General features: G+C 39.5%; 1 protein-coding gene across 2 annotated transcripts in view; it reads right to left on the reverse strand.

Moving 5' to 3' along the window:
• LOC120741514 (dnaJ homolog subfamily C member 13) overlaps window positions 1-14221 on the reverse strand; it is a 31032-nt gene extending 16811 nt beyond the window's left edge. The window contains exons 1-10 of one of the 2 annotated variants that reach the window (XM_040044489.1): window positions 14035-14220; window positions 11192-11272; window positions 3897-3972; window positions 3416-3565; window positions 2980-3021; window positions 2123-2323; window positions 1801-2007; window positions 1527-1622; window positions 1251-1342; window positions 240-406 (exon numbers count right to left, since the gene is read on the reverse strand). In XM_040044489.1, coding sequence (XP_039900423.1) covers window positions 240-406; window positions 1251-1342; window positions 1527-1622; window positions 1801-2007; window positions 2123-2323; window positions 2980-3021; window positions 3416-3565; window positions 3897-3972; window positions 11192-11259 — 1099 coding nt within the window. In that variant the 5' untranslated portion in view covers window positions 11260-11272; window positions 14035-14220. Of the gene's footprint in view, window positions 1-239; window positions 407-1250; window positions 1343-1526; window positions 1623-1800; window positions 2008-2122; window positions 2324-2979; window positions 3022-3415; window positions 3566-3896; window positions 3973-11191; window positions 11273-14034 lie in introns of both variants that reach the window. The other variant, XM_040044490.1, reaches the window with a different exon arrangement.
• Between the last annotated feature and the right edge of the window lie 568 nt (window positions 14222-14789).

Below are 14789 nucleotides of genomic sequence, written 5' to 3' on the forward strand. Positions count from 1 at the left end.
TGTTAAAATTAGTGAGACAAGGAATTAGTGAAAAAAAACATTAAGGGGAAAAAATGTAATGTCAATTACATTTTTCATAAGAATCAAAGAGGTTGAGGAAAATATCACCAGTGCCACCAAAGAAGCACCACTTACACTACTGTGTAAAATATTAACATTTAAATATGACTGTAGAGCAGATCAAAAACAGGATCCATGAATTTGTATCAGATTTTATGAGACAAAGGGGTCTGACTCACTGGGAGGTGCTGCCAGGAACCTGAGATGCAAACTCTCCACTTCTTCATCCACAGGCATGCTCAGTAGCCCCCATCTCTGTCCTCGCTGGGTGGGAGCCATCTTGACACACACATCTCTGTTGCCTGATGCTCTGACTCCATCAAGTAAGCTGGCTAACAGGGAGTCCCTACAAGCGCACGTACAGACAGACTCAGCAAAATGCACTAATGATCAGAGGGAGTGGCACCGGAAAAATAAATTAACTTAGAGATCACGGATAGAGAACACGGATCACACATAACATCATGGCCACCTGCTTAATATTGTGTTGGGCCAACTTTTGCTGCCAAAACAGTCCTGAAATGTCGAGGCATGGACTCCATCAGACCCCTGAAATTGTGCTGTGGTATCTAGCACTAATATATTAGCAACAGATCCTTTAAGGTGGAGCCTCCATGGATCGGACTCGCTTGTCCAGCACATCCCACAGATGTGCGATTGGACTGAGATCGGGGGAATTTGGAGGCCAAGTCAACACCTCAAACTCCTCGCTGTCCTCCTATTCTGCCACCTTTCTATCGGAACAATTTGAGCTACAGAAGGTCATCTGTTGGATCAGACCACACCGGCCAACCTTCACTGCTGGGGAAGACCCCAGAAGAGCTGCAGTTTTGGAGATGCTCTGACCCAGTGATCTAGCCATCACAATGTTGCCCTCGGCAAACTCACAAATCCTTAGTGTTGCCAATTTTTCTGGCTTCTCCAGAGGCCTGGTAACGAGCTAATCATGTGATTCAGGTGTGTTGACCCAAGGTGAGATATAAAACCTGCAGGGACACCGGCCCTCGAGGCCTGGAATTGCCCACCCCTGCACTAGAAGGTGCTTTGATTAAGAGATAATTAATGTTATTCACTTCTTCACTTCACCTGTAAGTGGTCATAATGTTATGCCTGATCGATGTGCCATTACGGTTAAAGAGAAAAAAATTCGAACTGAAATTTAGCGTGACAAAAAACACTGTCGAACGTACCTTTCTGTGGAGGAGAACTTCCTGATCTGACCTCGGATAAATTCTACAGTAAACACCTGAGGATTTTCCACATCACAGATGAGAGCAAATATCTGAGGGGAGATGAGACAGAGCGAGAATGACCAAAAGAGAGTGGGAGGGGATAGTTTAGCCTAATAATATATAATGAAGCAAAAAAAACAACAACATTTACCTCTCATTACAGCTGCACACAATATGCTTCTGAGTGAGTGACTTTTAGTGCCAAAATTATTCCAACTTTTTGTTAAGGCTCACCTCTCCAAAGGGTTTGATGGTGACTATGTTGTACGAAGCGGGGTCTCTCTCCACTAGACACGTCTCTGTCAGGGCCAGGATGCGCTTAACGGGTTCCTGGAAGAGACAAAAAGCACAAACATCTTAACATGAATGATACTCTCAAAAAATCAGCACATTTTTCAAATAATCCACTACATAATCAGATCAGAAACCTAGTCAATTTTTGGATAGAATGTTCACAACCACCACCCTACAACAATGAGAAGAGCAAAATAAACTAGAGCGTTCTCACCGGATGTCGAGGGGTGATCTTCTGCACCACAAACTCTGCTAGGGAAGTTATGCTCTCGTCTGAGCTGTATTTCCCCAACCTGTCTGTCATGAAACCCTCAAAAGTTAGAGCCTCCTTCCTCAATCGAAGAGTGATGCCAATAAAGTTCCCGGCATGCTCTATGGCACTGCGAATGATTTCATCTCGATGCTCTGAGGCAAACAGATGCTGAAAGAAAGGAAAAGGAAGGTGAAGAGAAACTTGCTCATATGTTTTTAAAAAAAATAATGAATTTTTAAAAAGCTCCTTAATATACAAAAACACAAACTTTATGAACACATACCAGTCTGCTGAAGCCACCGTAAAGGATGCAAAATCCTCCCTGGTAATCGGAGACCTCGACAAAGCCCTCTACATTTCGGTAATCATAGGAACACACCACTCGGTTAGTGTGGGGGTCGATCTGGTCGATGCCGCCTGGTGTCACCTCTAAACTCACAGGCTTCCTTGTGTCACTCCAGTGGTGCTTGTAGCAATTGTAGCGCTGCCAAGAATGTGGCACATGTGTTGTAAGACATTGAATATAATGACCCAACAATGGTACACCTACACTATATGGACAAAACTGGGCCACAACTCTTAATCTTTGAATTGTGGGTGTTTTGATCCCCATTGCTACTGCTGCATAAAATCAAGCAGCTAATTTACTCATGCATTCTGCCTTTACAAACAATTGTGAAACAATGGGTTGTTTCAAAGAGCTCACTGAATTTGAGCACAGTACAATTACAGGATGCCACCGTTGCAAAAAGTCATTTTGTGAAATTTCTTCCTTCTTAGATATTTCATTATCAGCTGTAAGTGGTATTATTGCAAACTAGCGGCATTTAAGAACCACAACAACTCAAAGTGGCAGACCACACAAGGTTACAAATTAGGGTCACTGAGTGCTGAGGTACACAATGTGTACAAGTCGCCAACGCTCTGTTGGCAAACTGCAGAGTTCCAAACCTCATCTGACATTAACATCAGCACATAAATTGTGCACCAGGAGCTTCATGCCATGTGTTTCAGTGGCTGAGAAGCTCCTGTAGGTTTGACGTGTGGGTGGCCCAGTACTTCTGTACATATAAATGTATATCCAAACTTTCATTTTGATCTTTATTCTCTTTTTTTTTAAGCACAAAAATAAATACTTACCCTTCCAGTTATCTTCCCCTCAGAAAACTCTGTTCTGAATCGCTGTGAAAAAAGAATAATAAGGAAGTCAACAGTGTGCAACCTTACACAGCTAACTGTTGAATCATTAATGACTAATAATTGTAAAACACAACTTCAACGATGGAAAAATACAACTCCTTCCATAAGAAATACTTGTTGCTGCTTAGTTCAGCATAATGACTTCAATTCTTTACAAGAACAACAGTTCCAATGATTCATATCTTTGCACAACACTGACAGCACATCAAACGTTGTGACTTCCAAGTGTTGCATTTCTAAAAAACATTCATTTCTAAAAAGTGACCTTGTTAAGACACTACAACTACAATAGGCTACATCAAAACACCTCAGTCAGGATGTAAAGTCTATTCAGTCAATGGTGGTACTATAGTACTAGCCATGTGTTTATCCTCACCAGCGCTTCTGTGAGCAGCTCTGTCCGGTGCTCTGTTGAAAACTTGAGCGTTTCCGACTTCTTGCCGCTGCCTTTACGGAATGTGAGGCTGAACTCTGTGCCCTGACCTTTTCCCACCGGGCCAATACCGCAGATGTCTCCATAAGTCCACTGCAGAGATAGACAGTGAAAATACAGGATTAAACACATGTTAAAGCATCAAAAGACCAGTTCAAACATTTAAAAAGTTTCCAAGTGCTTCCAAATGTACAAGAAGCATAAAGATAAATGTCTTATAAGATGCAATAATGCAGCAGTACAGCAGGATCAAATTTTGTGCACCGATAAACACAGAAAAATATATTCAGAGCTGTGATACTAAACCGTTTAGAAAATGTGGGCCACAAAGTGCCAAGAGCAGCACATCCCACAAGCATCTGTGAGGCACTGGTGGTAGAAGAAGAGGTTCATACATCATGAAGGCGTTCTCATTCATACTGACCTGATTTGTTACTTCTAGCGTGGTTGGGTTGTAAGTGGTAATGCCATGTGTCCCCACTGAGAAGACTCGCTTGTACCTGGAACACAGAGATGGAATGAGTCAGAAACATAGCCTACCCATCACCAACCACACATCGAAGCAACACCTACACCAACCCAGGCAGTCACATAATATTCGCTGAGAGTGTGGGGAACAGGGCGAAAGTGTGGTGGTTTTTTATTATTATGCGAGATCCTGATAATCTTGACAGCCTTGAAAAGAACCACATTAACTTATCTTAAAATTCCCACTCCGTTACATGTGACAGGGTAAGAATAATGTGAAATGAAAAGCTCTATTTTTGGCCCTCCGTAAGCCAATGACGACTCAACCAAAAGTAACTTTATAAAGACTGGGTTACCTAACGGCATCAACCATATTCAGGTTGGTTAGGTCAGTTCCCCTTTTCCCCAAATAGGAATACAGGATACAGCAGCATGATTTCCCATACCATTTGGGTTGCACTTCATTCCACTCCTTCAGGGAACGGAAGTTACAGTCATAACATTGTTTTCAGGTGTTTTGTGAGTCACAGGAAAACCTTAACTCCCAACAGTATCAAGCTTCACTGGCCCTATACGACAGTGAACGTGAACAATGTGTAGTTTCCAAACATTTACACACTGCCTTCAGTGGGTTTTGATTTTTGTCATCAAGGTTCCATACAAAACAGTGAGGCAAATTTTGGTTATTCATTGAATTTTAGGGCAGGTTTGCGCATAGGCAATACACAGAATGCATTTAAATTTTAAGGGAAAATCCAGATAAATCTCTTTAAATCTGTGATGCGGGGATTGGGCTCGATATAGGGCATGTCACGTCTAAGCGCACGTCCTCCGAAATCGCTTTTGTTCTAAGAATATTATCTGACATATTACAACAAAAGGTTACAACCTTTTGTATCTCAGCAATTCTGTGATGACTCATTGTTAAATAGTGATGAAAACACAAATTCAAGAGAAGTTATGAGTGGTGCTTTCTAACATAACAGGAAGGAAGTGCTGAATTCTGATTTCTCAGTATTCTAGTATGTTACGCTGACAGTGTGCACATGTCAAATGTGGCAGATCAATATGTGCTTGGTTGGCGTTTTTTGGCAACAGCAACATTTTCAGCTGTTTTTGCCCAATTCATACATTTTCATTTTTAAATTAAGTTATTTATGCTGTGTTTATTAAGAGAAAGAGTGCAAACACAGTGTGTTTACATATAAATTGTACCTGGTATCGATGTGCTTTCCAAAAGTCTTGAGCTACCCTTATTCCTGCATATTTTGCTTTTAACACAGGAAATGGGTGAAGAGACTAATTTAAACCTGCACACATACATGGAAATACACAACATAAGAAAAAACAGTTTGTACAATTCTAATGACCTTTAAAGTCCATATTTGGAACAAGCACCTTGATTCTTCAACCCAGCTTGAACGCTCTTAAACAAGTTTTCTTTTAATAGTTCTCTGTGTTTCTTGAAGGACATTCAAAGTTCTTCTTTGGATGTTGGCTGCCCTTGTTCCATTTTCATCACTGTGTTTTACCCATTTACTGATTTTAAGTCCAGCTCTTGTGTAATCTGGAATATATTAGCCTTTACTCATCATTTTTGTACCTTACAAACGGCTTCTTGACAGGTACCTGAGAGCATTTCTGCATCTTTGATTAGGCTTCACTAAATATATAATGGCTCAACGGTCTTTGCTCATTTTTTTTCAGTTTCATCAAATTTTTACAGGAAAATTACAAAAAGTCTGGTTTCTTTGAACCAAAATGTAAAGACAAGAGTGGTAGCTCAAGATATTTGCACAGTACACAGTACAGTGTGCAGACTGAACATGCTGACTTAGTTCCTTTCCTTTTTGTACATCCTCATTAGGTCCCGTTAACATGAGCTAGTCCAATGAGAAAGCCGAGTAAGAGGAAGTTAATATTAGTGGTTACTTTTACATAATCCATTTGCAATTCTGTATGAATGAAATGACTAACACAAGTTGACAGGCAGTTGCTTTAGGCAATGCCATTAGGCTCAGGCTCATCCCTCAGGCTGTCCCACCCCTTCTCCTTTATATACCAATGTCATGTCCTTCTTGGGAAGCTTCACCCTTAGAAAACTATATAAATTGCTTCATCTCTCTTGACACCACTGCCTCTTTTGCATCATTATGTTATTTTAAGGAATGAAGTCTAAAACCATGAGTCTGCCCTGATCTCAGGGTTCTGGCTCTCTACATGTCTTGACCTTGGTGCCAAATGGCTTGCATTGGATGTCAGCACAAACTTCGTTAATTATTAATTCTCTGTGGGCTGATAGACTAAAAAAAACAATCTTGGTACAAAGGCAATATCCAGTCCTCTCTATCTGGTATACACGTGGAGGGGGGAAAAAAAGCCAAATTTATGCCTAATTTTCTGATTTAACAATTAATTCATGTCTTTAAATTGAACCTGTGTTGAATAGTAGAATGTAGCTGCTAATAAATAAACTTAACTTAAACTTAAAGAACTTTATTGTCATTGTAGTTATACAACGAAATTTGTTTGGTAGCTCACAGAGGCCAGCAGCATTAAAACAAGAAACGGCATAGTAAACCAAGTAAACGTCAATGCCATTATTTTCAATGAAACAATAAAGACTTAACAAGAACTGACTTTCAGGATGAAGCACACAATAACAGGAAGAAATGAATACACAATGTAAGATGAAGCACAACTCAGATCAATTTAGGAAAGCAGATTATTAGAATGATTATTATGCAGTACTATGCAGAGATTATGAGAATGATTATTCCTATTATGTTAAACAACCTTTAAAGCACTTTTGCAAGAATCCTTTAAAAACATTTTAAACATATGCTGTTGACTTTCAGATTTACATCATGAAAATCAACTGGCCAAGACCTGGAACAATCATGTGTTTAGCCATCCATCATGGTAATAGAAGCAAAAACAGGTACAGTTTACACCACAGATATAATCACCAGTCTCCTCTCTCCATTACTAAGGTTTCATAATCTTCCCATTAGGCAACTTCCTGTACCGTATGTGACTGAACACTTCTCAACCATCTCTCCTCAAAACGTGCTCCATTTCTCACGAAGACATCTGAGCTTAAGAGTTGTTAGTAGGGCAACACAAAATAATCTTTCATACAAGACTCAACATAAACACTGGATAACAGAGATGCAGAAAGCAGTGAATAGAGTGCGCTCCAAAACTATAATACTATGAAGGGAGGCAATGACAAGACCCCAAGTATAAACACAGAATTTTAACGGTGAAAAAGATGCATAGCTGTACTAGCAATAAGAAAATGACTGCTTTAAACTGAATAACAAAAAACAGAGATTGTGGCACTGTATTAACACACACCAAAATGATAACACTGTCAAAACGGTGCTCACACAGCTCCTGGATGACATTTAAATTTTTAATTCCTGTGGAAGCCGTAAGGGTGAGCCTAGTTTTTCAAAAGACTGAATAGAGGTGCTACACTTGCAAATATAAAGCAAGCTATAAAAGAAAATCAATTTGTGTAAAAAGTCAGGGAAACATCTTAATCTAATACTCTCTAAAACTAGTCACAAGATTTGACTAAATCATGTTCACAAGCATATTTCAGTGGAAAACTCTACAGCAACAGTGAGTGAACTCAAGTCTACGAGATTTTCATCACTGTTAGTAAATCTGAAACTGAATCTGAAATGTGTAAAAAAGGAAGCGGTCAAAAATACAGAAACAAAACCTTTTCTTTTTTTAAAAAAATTTTCCCACCACCATCCCTGCAGAAAAGACCACAAATATTGTCTCTGGCCCAATCCCTGTGTCCACACTGGAAAGCGAATGCCTGATTTATAGTACTGTGTTGAATCCCTTAAGTAATGAGCGACATTTATGCTAGTGTGCTGGTGTGTTTGTATCGCTCTGCCATCACAAGCGAAACTGAGCCATTCACACTGAACTTTGAGAAACTCTTGAACAGTTACTTTTACTGAAATGGAGGAAGGAGAGACTCTGAACAACCGGCCCTGCGTATATGGACTGTTAGAGCTATTATGAGGAAAACCTCCATCTGTCTACACTGGCAGAATACAAAGTATTCCATTAGCATGTTGAGGAAGACAGATACAGTAATGGCTTAATACATTTTGTTTCACTGCGAAATCATCTTTGTGCTAATCAATAAACTGTGTTTACTACCAAACAGACCAATCACAGTGGAGGTCTGCATCACTGGGATGTACAGTTACATTTCTGGGAAGGTACACATCAGGTACAGCATATGGTACACAGCTAAGCCATAGCCTACGCTGTAGATTTACTGCAGTTCTATAAATAAAACATAAGGGCTGTCCTACTGTAATTGGTAAAGTGCATGAAGGCTCTCTTACAGACAATTTGAGCCATTTATTTATACTTTCCTTAAGTCTCTATTTCTGCAAGCTTTGCCTATAGGAAGTCAGTTTGTAGCACAGTGCTGTTAAAAAAGGGGTTGATGGAGATGATTTAGTAAAGTGTAAGAAAAAAAAAAAGTTAAACAAAAAATAGAAAGCCAACCAAAAGTTATAAGAAATAATTAAAGTTCTGAGAAAAGGGTTTCATTTGAAAATGGATAAATGCAACAACTCACATATCTTCTTTATTAAATCTTTTTTTAATTTTATTTTTTTCCTTAACTGTGATGTTTTGGCAAAAACAAACTGATTAACTGACAATTTGTCCTTTTATTCCTTCTGTAAGGCAACTGGCAATGTCACATGACATGTCACAAAGTCTGTCTCTATCACACATTAGAGTGTGACTCTGAGGCACTCCTGTGGCAACCTGAAACAGCTTCCTCTTACTGCGGGTATTGCAATTGCATAATTAAATAAAACCAAGAACATCATTCCTTGGCATGCTTCGTGGTGTGGCAAAAAAGTGCTTAATTGGTTGGTTAAAACCAAATGGTATAAGATATTTCTCACTACCCACTAAAGACAAAAGCCACCCACAATAAAGCTGGTATAAAGCAAGATGAAAACCTGCACCCTAATGAGAATCTTTCTCTCTGCTGATCTATCAAAGCCCTGTGTGGCAGATCCTCTAAACTGCGTTTGACTTGCACCAGAGAGACTGCTCAACTCAATCTCAGGTTGTCTACGTTTTCTGTCTGAGGCACAGAAATGGGTTACACAAGCACCAGCTCAAGTTTCATTTTCATTTCTCTGTGATCACCCACTCGCATAATTCTCTGCCGCCCTACTCTTAACTTTCTGTCACTTTCTCTCACTCTCCTCAGTGAGTCAGTAAAGTGACCTTCAAATGTTGATGGCAATAATTTATGTTTACAAAGGCCATTACATGTGATTCACATACTTTTCCTGCTCAGAAAACCATTCCCCTATGGATGGGAAGAGACTATAAGGATAGAAATTCCTGTTCACTAAAGCATTGACCTAATGACCTGCATTTAACTTGGGTCAGGAGGGTCATGACGTGAGCCTTGCAAGTCCGATAAACCACTAAAAGGACCTTAAATTGGATCCTCGTGTTGCTCAGGCATAAGAAGGGTGAAATCAGGAAAAAAAAACACTTAAGAACATGTAAACAGATTTTTTAAACCAACAATGCTTATGGCTCACTGGTATGCTTTATATGAAATCTAAAACATCTTTTATTTTTATTTTTGTTTTAAAGCCATTTGGCTACTATATGTTGCATTTACTGTCAAATTGCAGTAGTACAAATACATTTCATTCATGTTGCATGAAATGCCCTGCCTAACTTCACAGTTACTCCGTTTCAAAATAATCCCAAACATGATCATATTTATTTTTTACCACAACTTCAAAATTGTTTCATAAGAAAAGTAAACATCTTATTTTATTAAATTTCTATGATTTCATAGCTGGGATGAAAAGTACCAAATAATCATAAAGGGCCAGTCACAAATAATTTTCTGGTCAATGTTTTCTTTTAAAAAAAAAAAAAGCCTCTTCTAACAGATTCTTCTATTAGAAGAAGAGCTGCTGACCTCTGGTCTAGGATTGGGTTTAAATCATGTCTGGGAAAATGGGCTCTGGCTTTCTCGTGATGGCAGTGTAGAGCACTAGCAAACATATTCGTCCCAAGTCTCCCATAGATGTTCAGCTAAGATGGGATGAATGAAAAAGCCATTACATACGATTCAAATTTTCCCTGCTCAGAAAACCATTCCCAAAAGGATGTGAAGAGACTATGAGGATAGAAATGCTCAATCATAGGATATTCAATTATCCTTCCCACACCAGCAAGATTCCTCATAGAGCATAAAAGAGCCACTGGATGTGTTCACTGTAGGGGTCATCGTACATCAGCGCGCGTTTCTGCCGGACACTTCAAGAAGCATTAGTGGATGAACCTCTGACGATGCCTAATGCTTTGCAGCCCTGCTTAAGTTTCCCAGGTCAATAGCAGGCCTTAATGGGACAAAGGCATTTAGAAAGCAAGTATTGGTAATGTGATCCCACCTCCTGACTGCTCAAACTAGGACTTGTCCTTTCTATTAGCTTTGAGGGCTTCCAAGTACAGGGCAGCTACTAGTTTTACACATTTGCCGGTTTAAGGGTTCAATTTGCACACTGACAGAACTTAAATGCTGTATAATGTCCCATAAATCGGTGTATGATGGACTTTGGGGGCTAATCAGATACATGTTCACAGATAAGTACGTTGGCTTCATTGTATTGTATTACATCATAACCGTTTTTAATCTCCTTTTAAAAATGCATTAACATACAGTGGCTCAGTTACTTCCTAAAGGCATAGTTAGGATAAAAATCAGTTGAGTATCTTAACTTTTCTACACACATAAAACACATTAGCTTATAATTTTTATAAGGTAGGCAGTAAACATGAAAGAAGGCATGTTTCCCCAGTCCAATAGGCTCTTGACATAACAAAAATGTTTGATGTCTTGTCCCAGCCAAGATATAATACAGTGTTTACTGTTGTTTAATCTCCTGATAGGCACTCATTACCACCTACAATGTTTGACAGAAAAAGAACACTAGCTCTATCATTTAGTAAAGCAGCTTTTCATGCATGACCCCCTATATTTTCCCAAGATAAAGAAGCCAAAAATAAAGAAAGATCTAAGTGATAATTTGGGGACATTTCCGCTTTAGATCCACTTTTTTGTGAAATTATACGCATAACATCTGAAACAAAATATACCGAAGACACTGAAATACTATTTGCGAGTCTAAAAAAAGAAAAACAAAACAAAAGTTGCATTCTTACTTTCCCCTCCAGGAGTGTTTGGTAGTATAGAAACAGGCCAGGTCTCTGTTTTCTTTGACGACATTCATCTTTTCACAGGACCTAAAACACAGAAGGAAAGTTACCATGACTGGAATTTTTTAAAAAGCAAGTTTTTCACCTTCAACAAATACAAAGGTCAAGGAAAAACATGTTTTAAAGATGTTCGTTTAGGCATTTCTTTAGGGTAAGTAATATATTTCCAGTTGTCATATCAGCTGTTACCAAAATCCTTAACCCAGACTTTTGTAATTCACAACCATACCATGTTTACATAACACACATTCCAGTATACCGTGACACACATGTCACACAGTCTCTGAACATATTTTGACTGAGATTTCCACCAGATACTGAACTAATACAGTGCAAACAGTGATTATCCATTAACAGGGAAGAGTGTTCTGCAGCTGGGAGTCCATGACTGAGTCATTCTTCACTGTTATAAGCTACAGCAGGGACAACCCTGTCTCTTCATGCTCTACCTCTATCCTTTATAGTTGCATTCTTGCAGACTCGCTTTGAAAAGTGACACCCCCAAGGAACCAACTGGGATATTACAGCTTGCTCAGCATAAACAAAGGGGAAGCAAATGTCTCCATTCCATGCTGATAACCATAGGTGCAAAAACAATACAGCAGTTCACGAACTGAGAATGTGTCAATAAAGTCTGGCATGAAGCCAGCATGGATAATTGAGGCTATGTAAATATACAGAAGTTAGATGGTGTCTTAGGGTTTGGCCAGGCTCCCAATTTGAATTTACAATGGGAAGGAAAAATAAATCACTGTAATTTTACTTCCAGACTAGCTGCTATCAGGACAGGTGCACAAGGATTAACAGGTTTGCTTTTCCAGCTGACAATAAAAACAAAACAGAACATTACTTTAAGTAGCGGACAGTTAACGATAAACCAGTCACCAGAACACAGTAGAGAAAAGGTGGGAAAAACTGCCTCTGCTATCCTTAGTGCAGTAAATTGTAAGCGACTGCAATGTGACAAGGGGAACCTGTGTCAGCATTCTGCCAGGATCCTGGAAAAGAAAATCTGACTCCAGTTTTCCTTCCTCTCCAGATCGGAGTGCAAATAAAGCAGGGAGCAGCAAAATTATTCATCTATGCATTTATCACAGTTTCTTGTTTTTTACCGAGGAGCAGACACGATATTAGGCAAATTTTAAGTATGGCAACACAGGATGAGGATCTTCCAAAGTTTTAAAGGTTTGACATCGCTGTTTCAGGAAGAATAAAGAAATAATTTATTTCCCTCCGAATATACAGTCATGTAACTGTATAATCTCATACAGGCAGATGTTAGCATGAGGGACTGCATAGACTGTGCTTTGCTGCAGCACAGAGCAGAGCAGTTTTATTACATTACTGGGATGAGTGCGCTGCTACGACTGTGGAAAAGAAAAAACACAAGGTAGATTCCAGTGCTGGGTCATGTGATTTACCCCTCCCTGTACCCATCTGTCCCTTTTTGCCCTTATCAACAGCAAATTATTTCTGGTCTATCCTCAAACACATTTTAACAAAACAGAAAAAAGAAATATGAGATAGGCGAACCCAGCACACTGCAAGCAAAGCACATAATCAACATGACAACTTGATCCAAACAGATTTTCACAACTTTTCCTTTAACAAATACAGTTTTTAATAATCAAAGGTCTTGTTATGTGGATGTCTGTGACAATTTCCGCAATCCCACAGAGGATACTGGGGTGTCCTTTTTTACCAAATATCTTTATCTAATACCATGTTACTCACAAGGAACTACCCAACTAGACTGCAGCCACAGGTTGTATCCATCACAACAATTTGATCAGGTAACGCTCAGTACTCTACATACTATAAAAATACTATTTAGTTTACAAGGCTAGGTCACCTGTTTCCTTTGGAAAGCAGATGGCTGAAAAACTTTAGCATCAGAGTGGGTGCAAGGGTCAAAATATCATGTGCTATGACATCACTATATGGCTCTAACAGGTTTTTTAATACCTTTAGTTTAAATTCTCTTCTCTACAATGATATTAGTGAAGCTCATGTAAATTAAAAGGCGCAATGCTCGAGTAGGGAAACACATGAAGGATGCAGACCTTCAGAACCATATAAAATCTTATATCTAGTCCAGGCCAGGCCAGGCCAAACACATAATATGAGCTTGATAATCTTATTTTCACCTGTTTTGGGTTTTTTGTGCCCTGCAGATATATTGCAACACACACCGACATTAGCCAACTATATGAAGCAATCTCTAAACCGAGACGGGAACTTAGTTTGCATTATATTCTGTGGATCTGCAAGGATTTTATGCAAATATCTTCTCGAAAACTATCATTTCTTCTCTCTTTTTTTAAAAACAGCTAACTAGAAATATAAAACTAACAGTTACACGACAGAGGCTGAAATGACAAACAGCAATTCTTAAATTGTGTGCAGGTTGTGCGCTGGCTGCTGATCTGTCAAGTAAATCCATGACAAACAGCATTAACGTTACCAAGCAGTTAGCCAGACTGGTTCATTTCAGCAGGCCTACGCGGTTCACTGTCAGGCTAAGCACGGCGGCATAGTTTTGCGACGTCGACACTTGCTGTTCCGCTTAACTACAGTGACCAGCCGATATACTTTGTTATCAGCGTCTGTTTGACAAATGCAGAAAAAGGGGCTGTGGCAGGCCAGTGCTTGGGTTAGCCACCAGCTAACGGCTAACTAGCACATCACTCAGGTTTTATGGACGAACTAGCTAGTCGCATTAGCGACGGGGTTCAATCAAGCAAACATTGGAGAAGCAGACAGTGGCAGGCGCTAACGGCCGCGTTTACCTGTAAAATCGCTAACGGGTGTTATTCGTAGCCGTCCCTCAGCCCCCCACCCTCCTCTGACTGTGCCCGGTGCGTCTCAGTTTTCCCAGTGTGATGCTGAAGGTGCTCAGTTACGCCGTATTCCCCCCAACTGGACTCAGGACGCTGCCATATTCCTCATACCAAAAGTGTGCTACTGCGCAAGCGTGAGGCCTGCCTGTCATGCGGCTGTCAGCTGATTGGTTTGTCAGGAACCAACATTGTGAAGATACCTGATACCAGATCGGTTATTACGTCGAATCATTCTATTTTTCAATTGGTACATACCTTCGAAACTGACCTCGGAACAGTTTAGCGATGCCATATACTGCGGAAGGGGTTTATTACTGGAAATCTCTAGTTTCTTTTAGAGAAGAAATGACCGAATATGCGACCACAGACATAATAATACTTACATTTCCCTTTTCACCAAATAGTCGAGCACATACAGATTACACACGTAAAGAAGTGAAGGTACTATTAAAAAATTCAAGTAAAGAGGTATAAATAAGAATAAGTAGTTTGCAAAATTATGCACGATCAGGGAATGAAAACGGAGTACAGCTCCTCTACTTGCAAGTAGCCTGTTGTATAATTATTACTCCAAATAACCTTCATGACTAAAAGTGTCTGCTTATTTTTCATCAAAGTTATGTATGACGAAAATAGAGGGATAGACGAAGGGATGCTTGGTAAACTGGACAGCAGATTAAACCTCGCTGATTCCTTTATATTTT

Source organism: Simochromis diagramma, unplaced genomic scaffold (assembly GCF_900408965.1).
Source record: "Simochromis diagramma unplaced genomic scaffold, fSimDia1.1 OVJJ01000602.1, whole genome shotgun sequence".
Classification (NCBI taxonomy): domain Eukaryota; kingdom Metazoa; phylum Chordata; class Actinopteri; order Cichliformes; family Cichlidae; genus Simochromis; species Simochromis diagramma.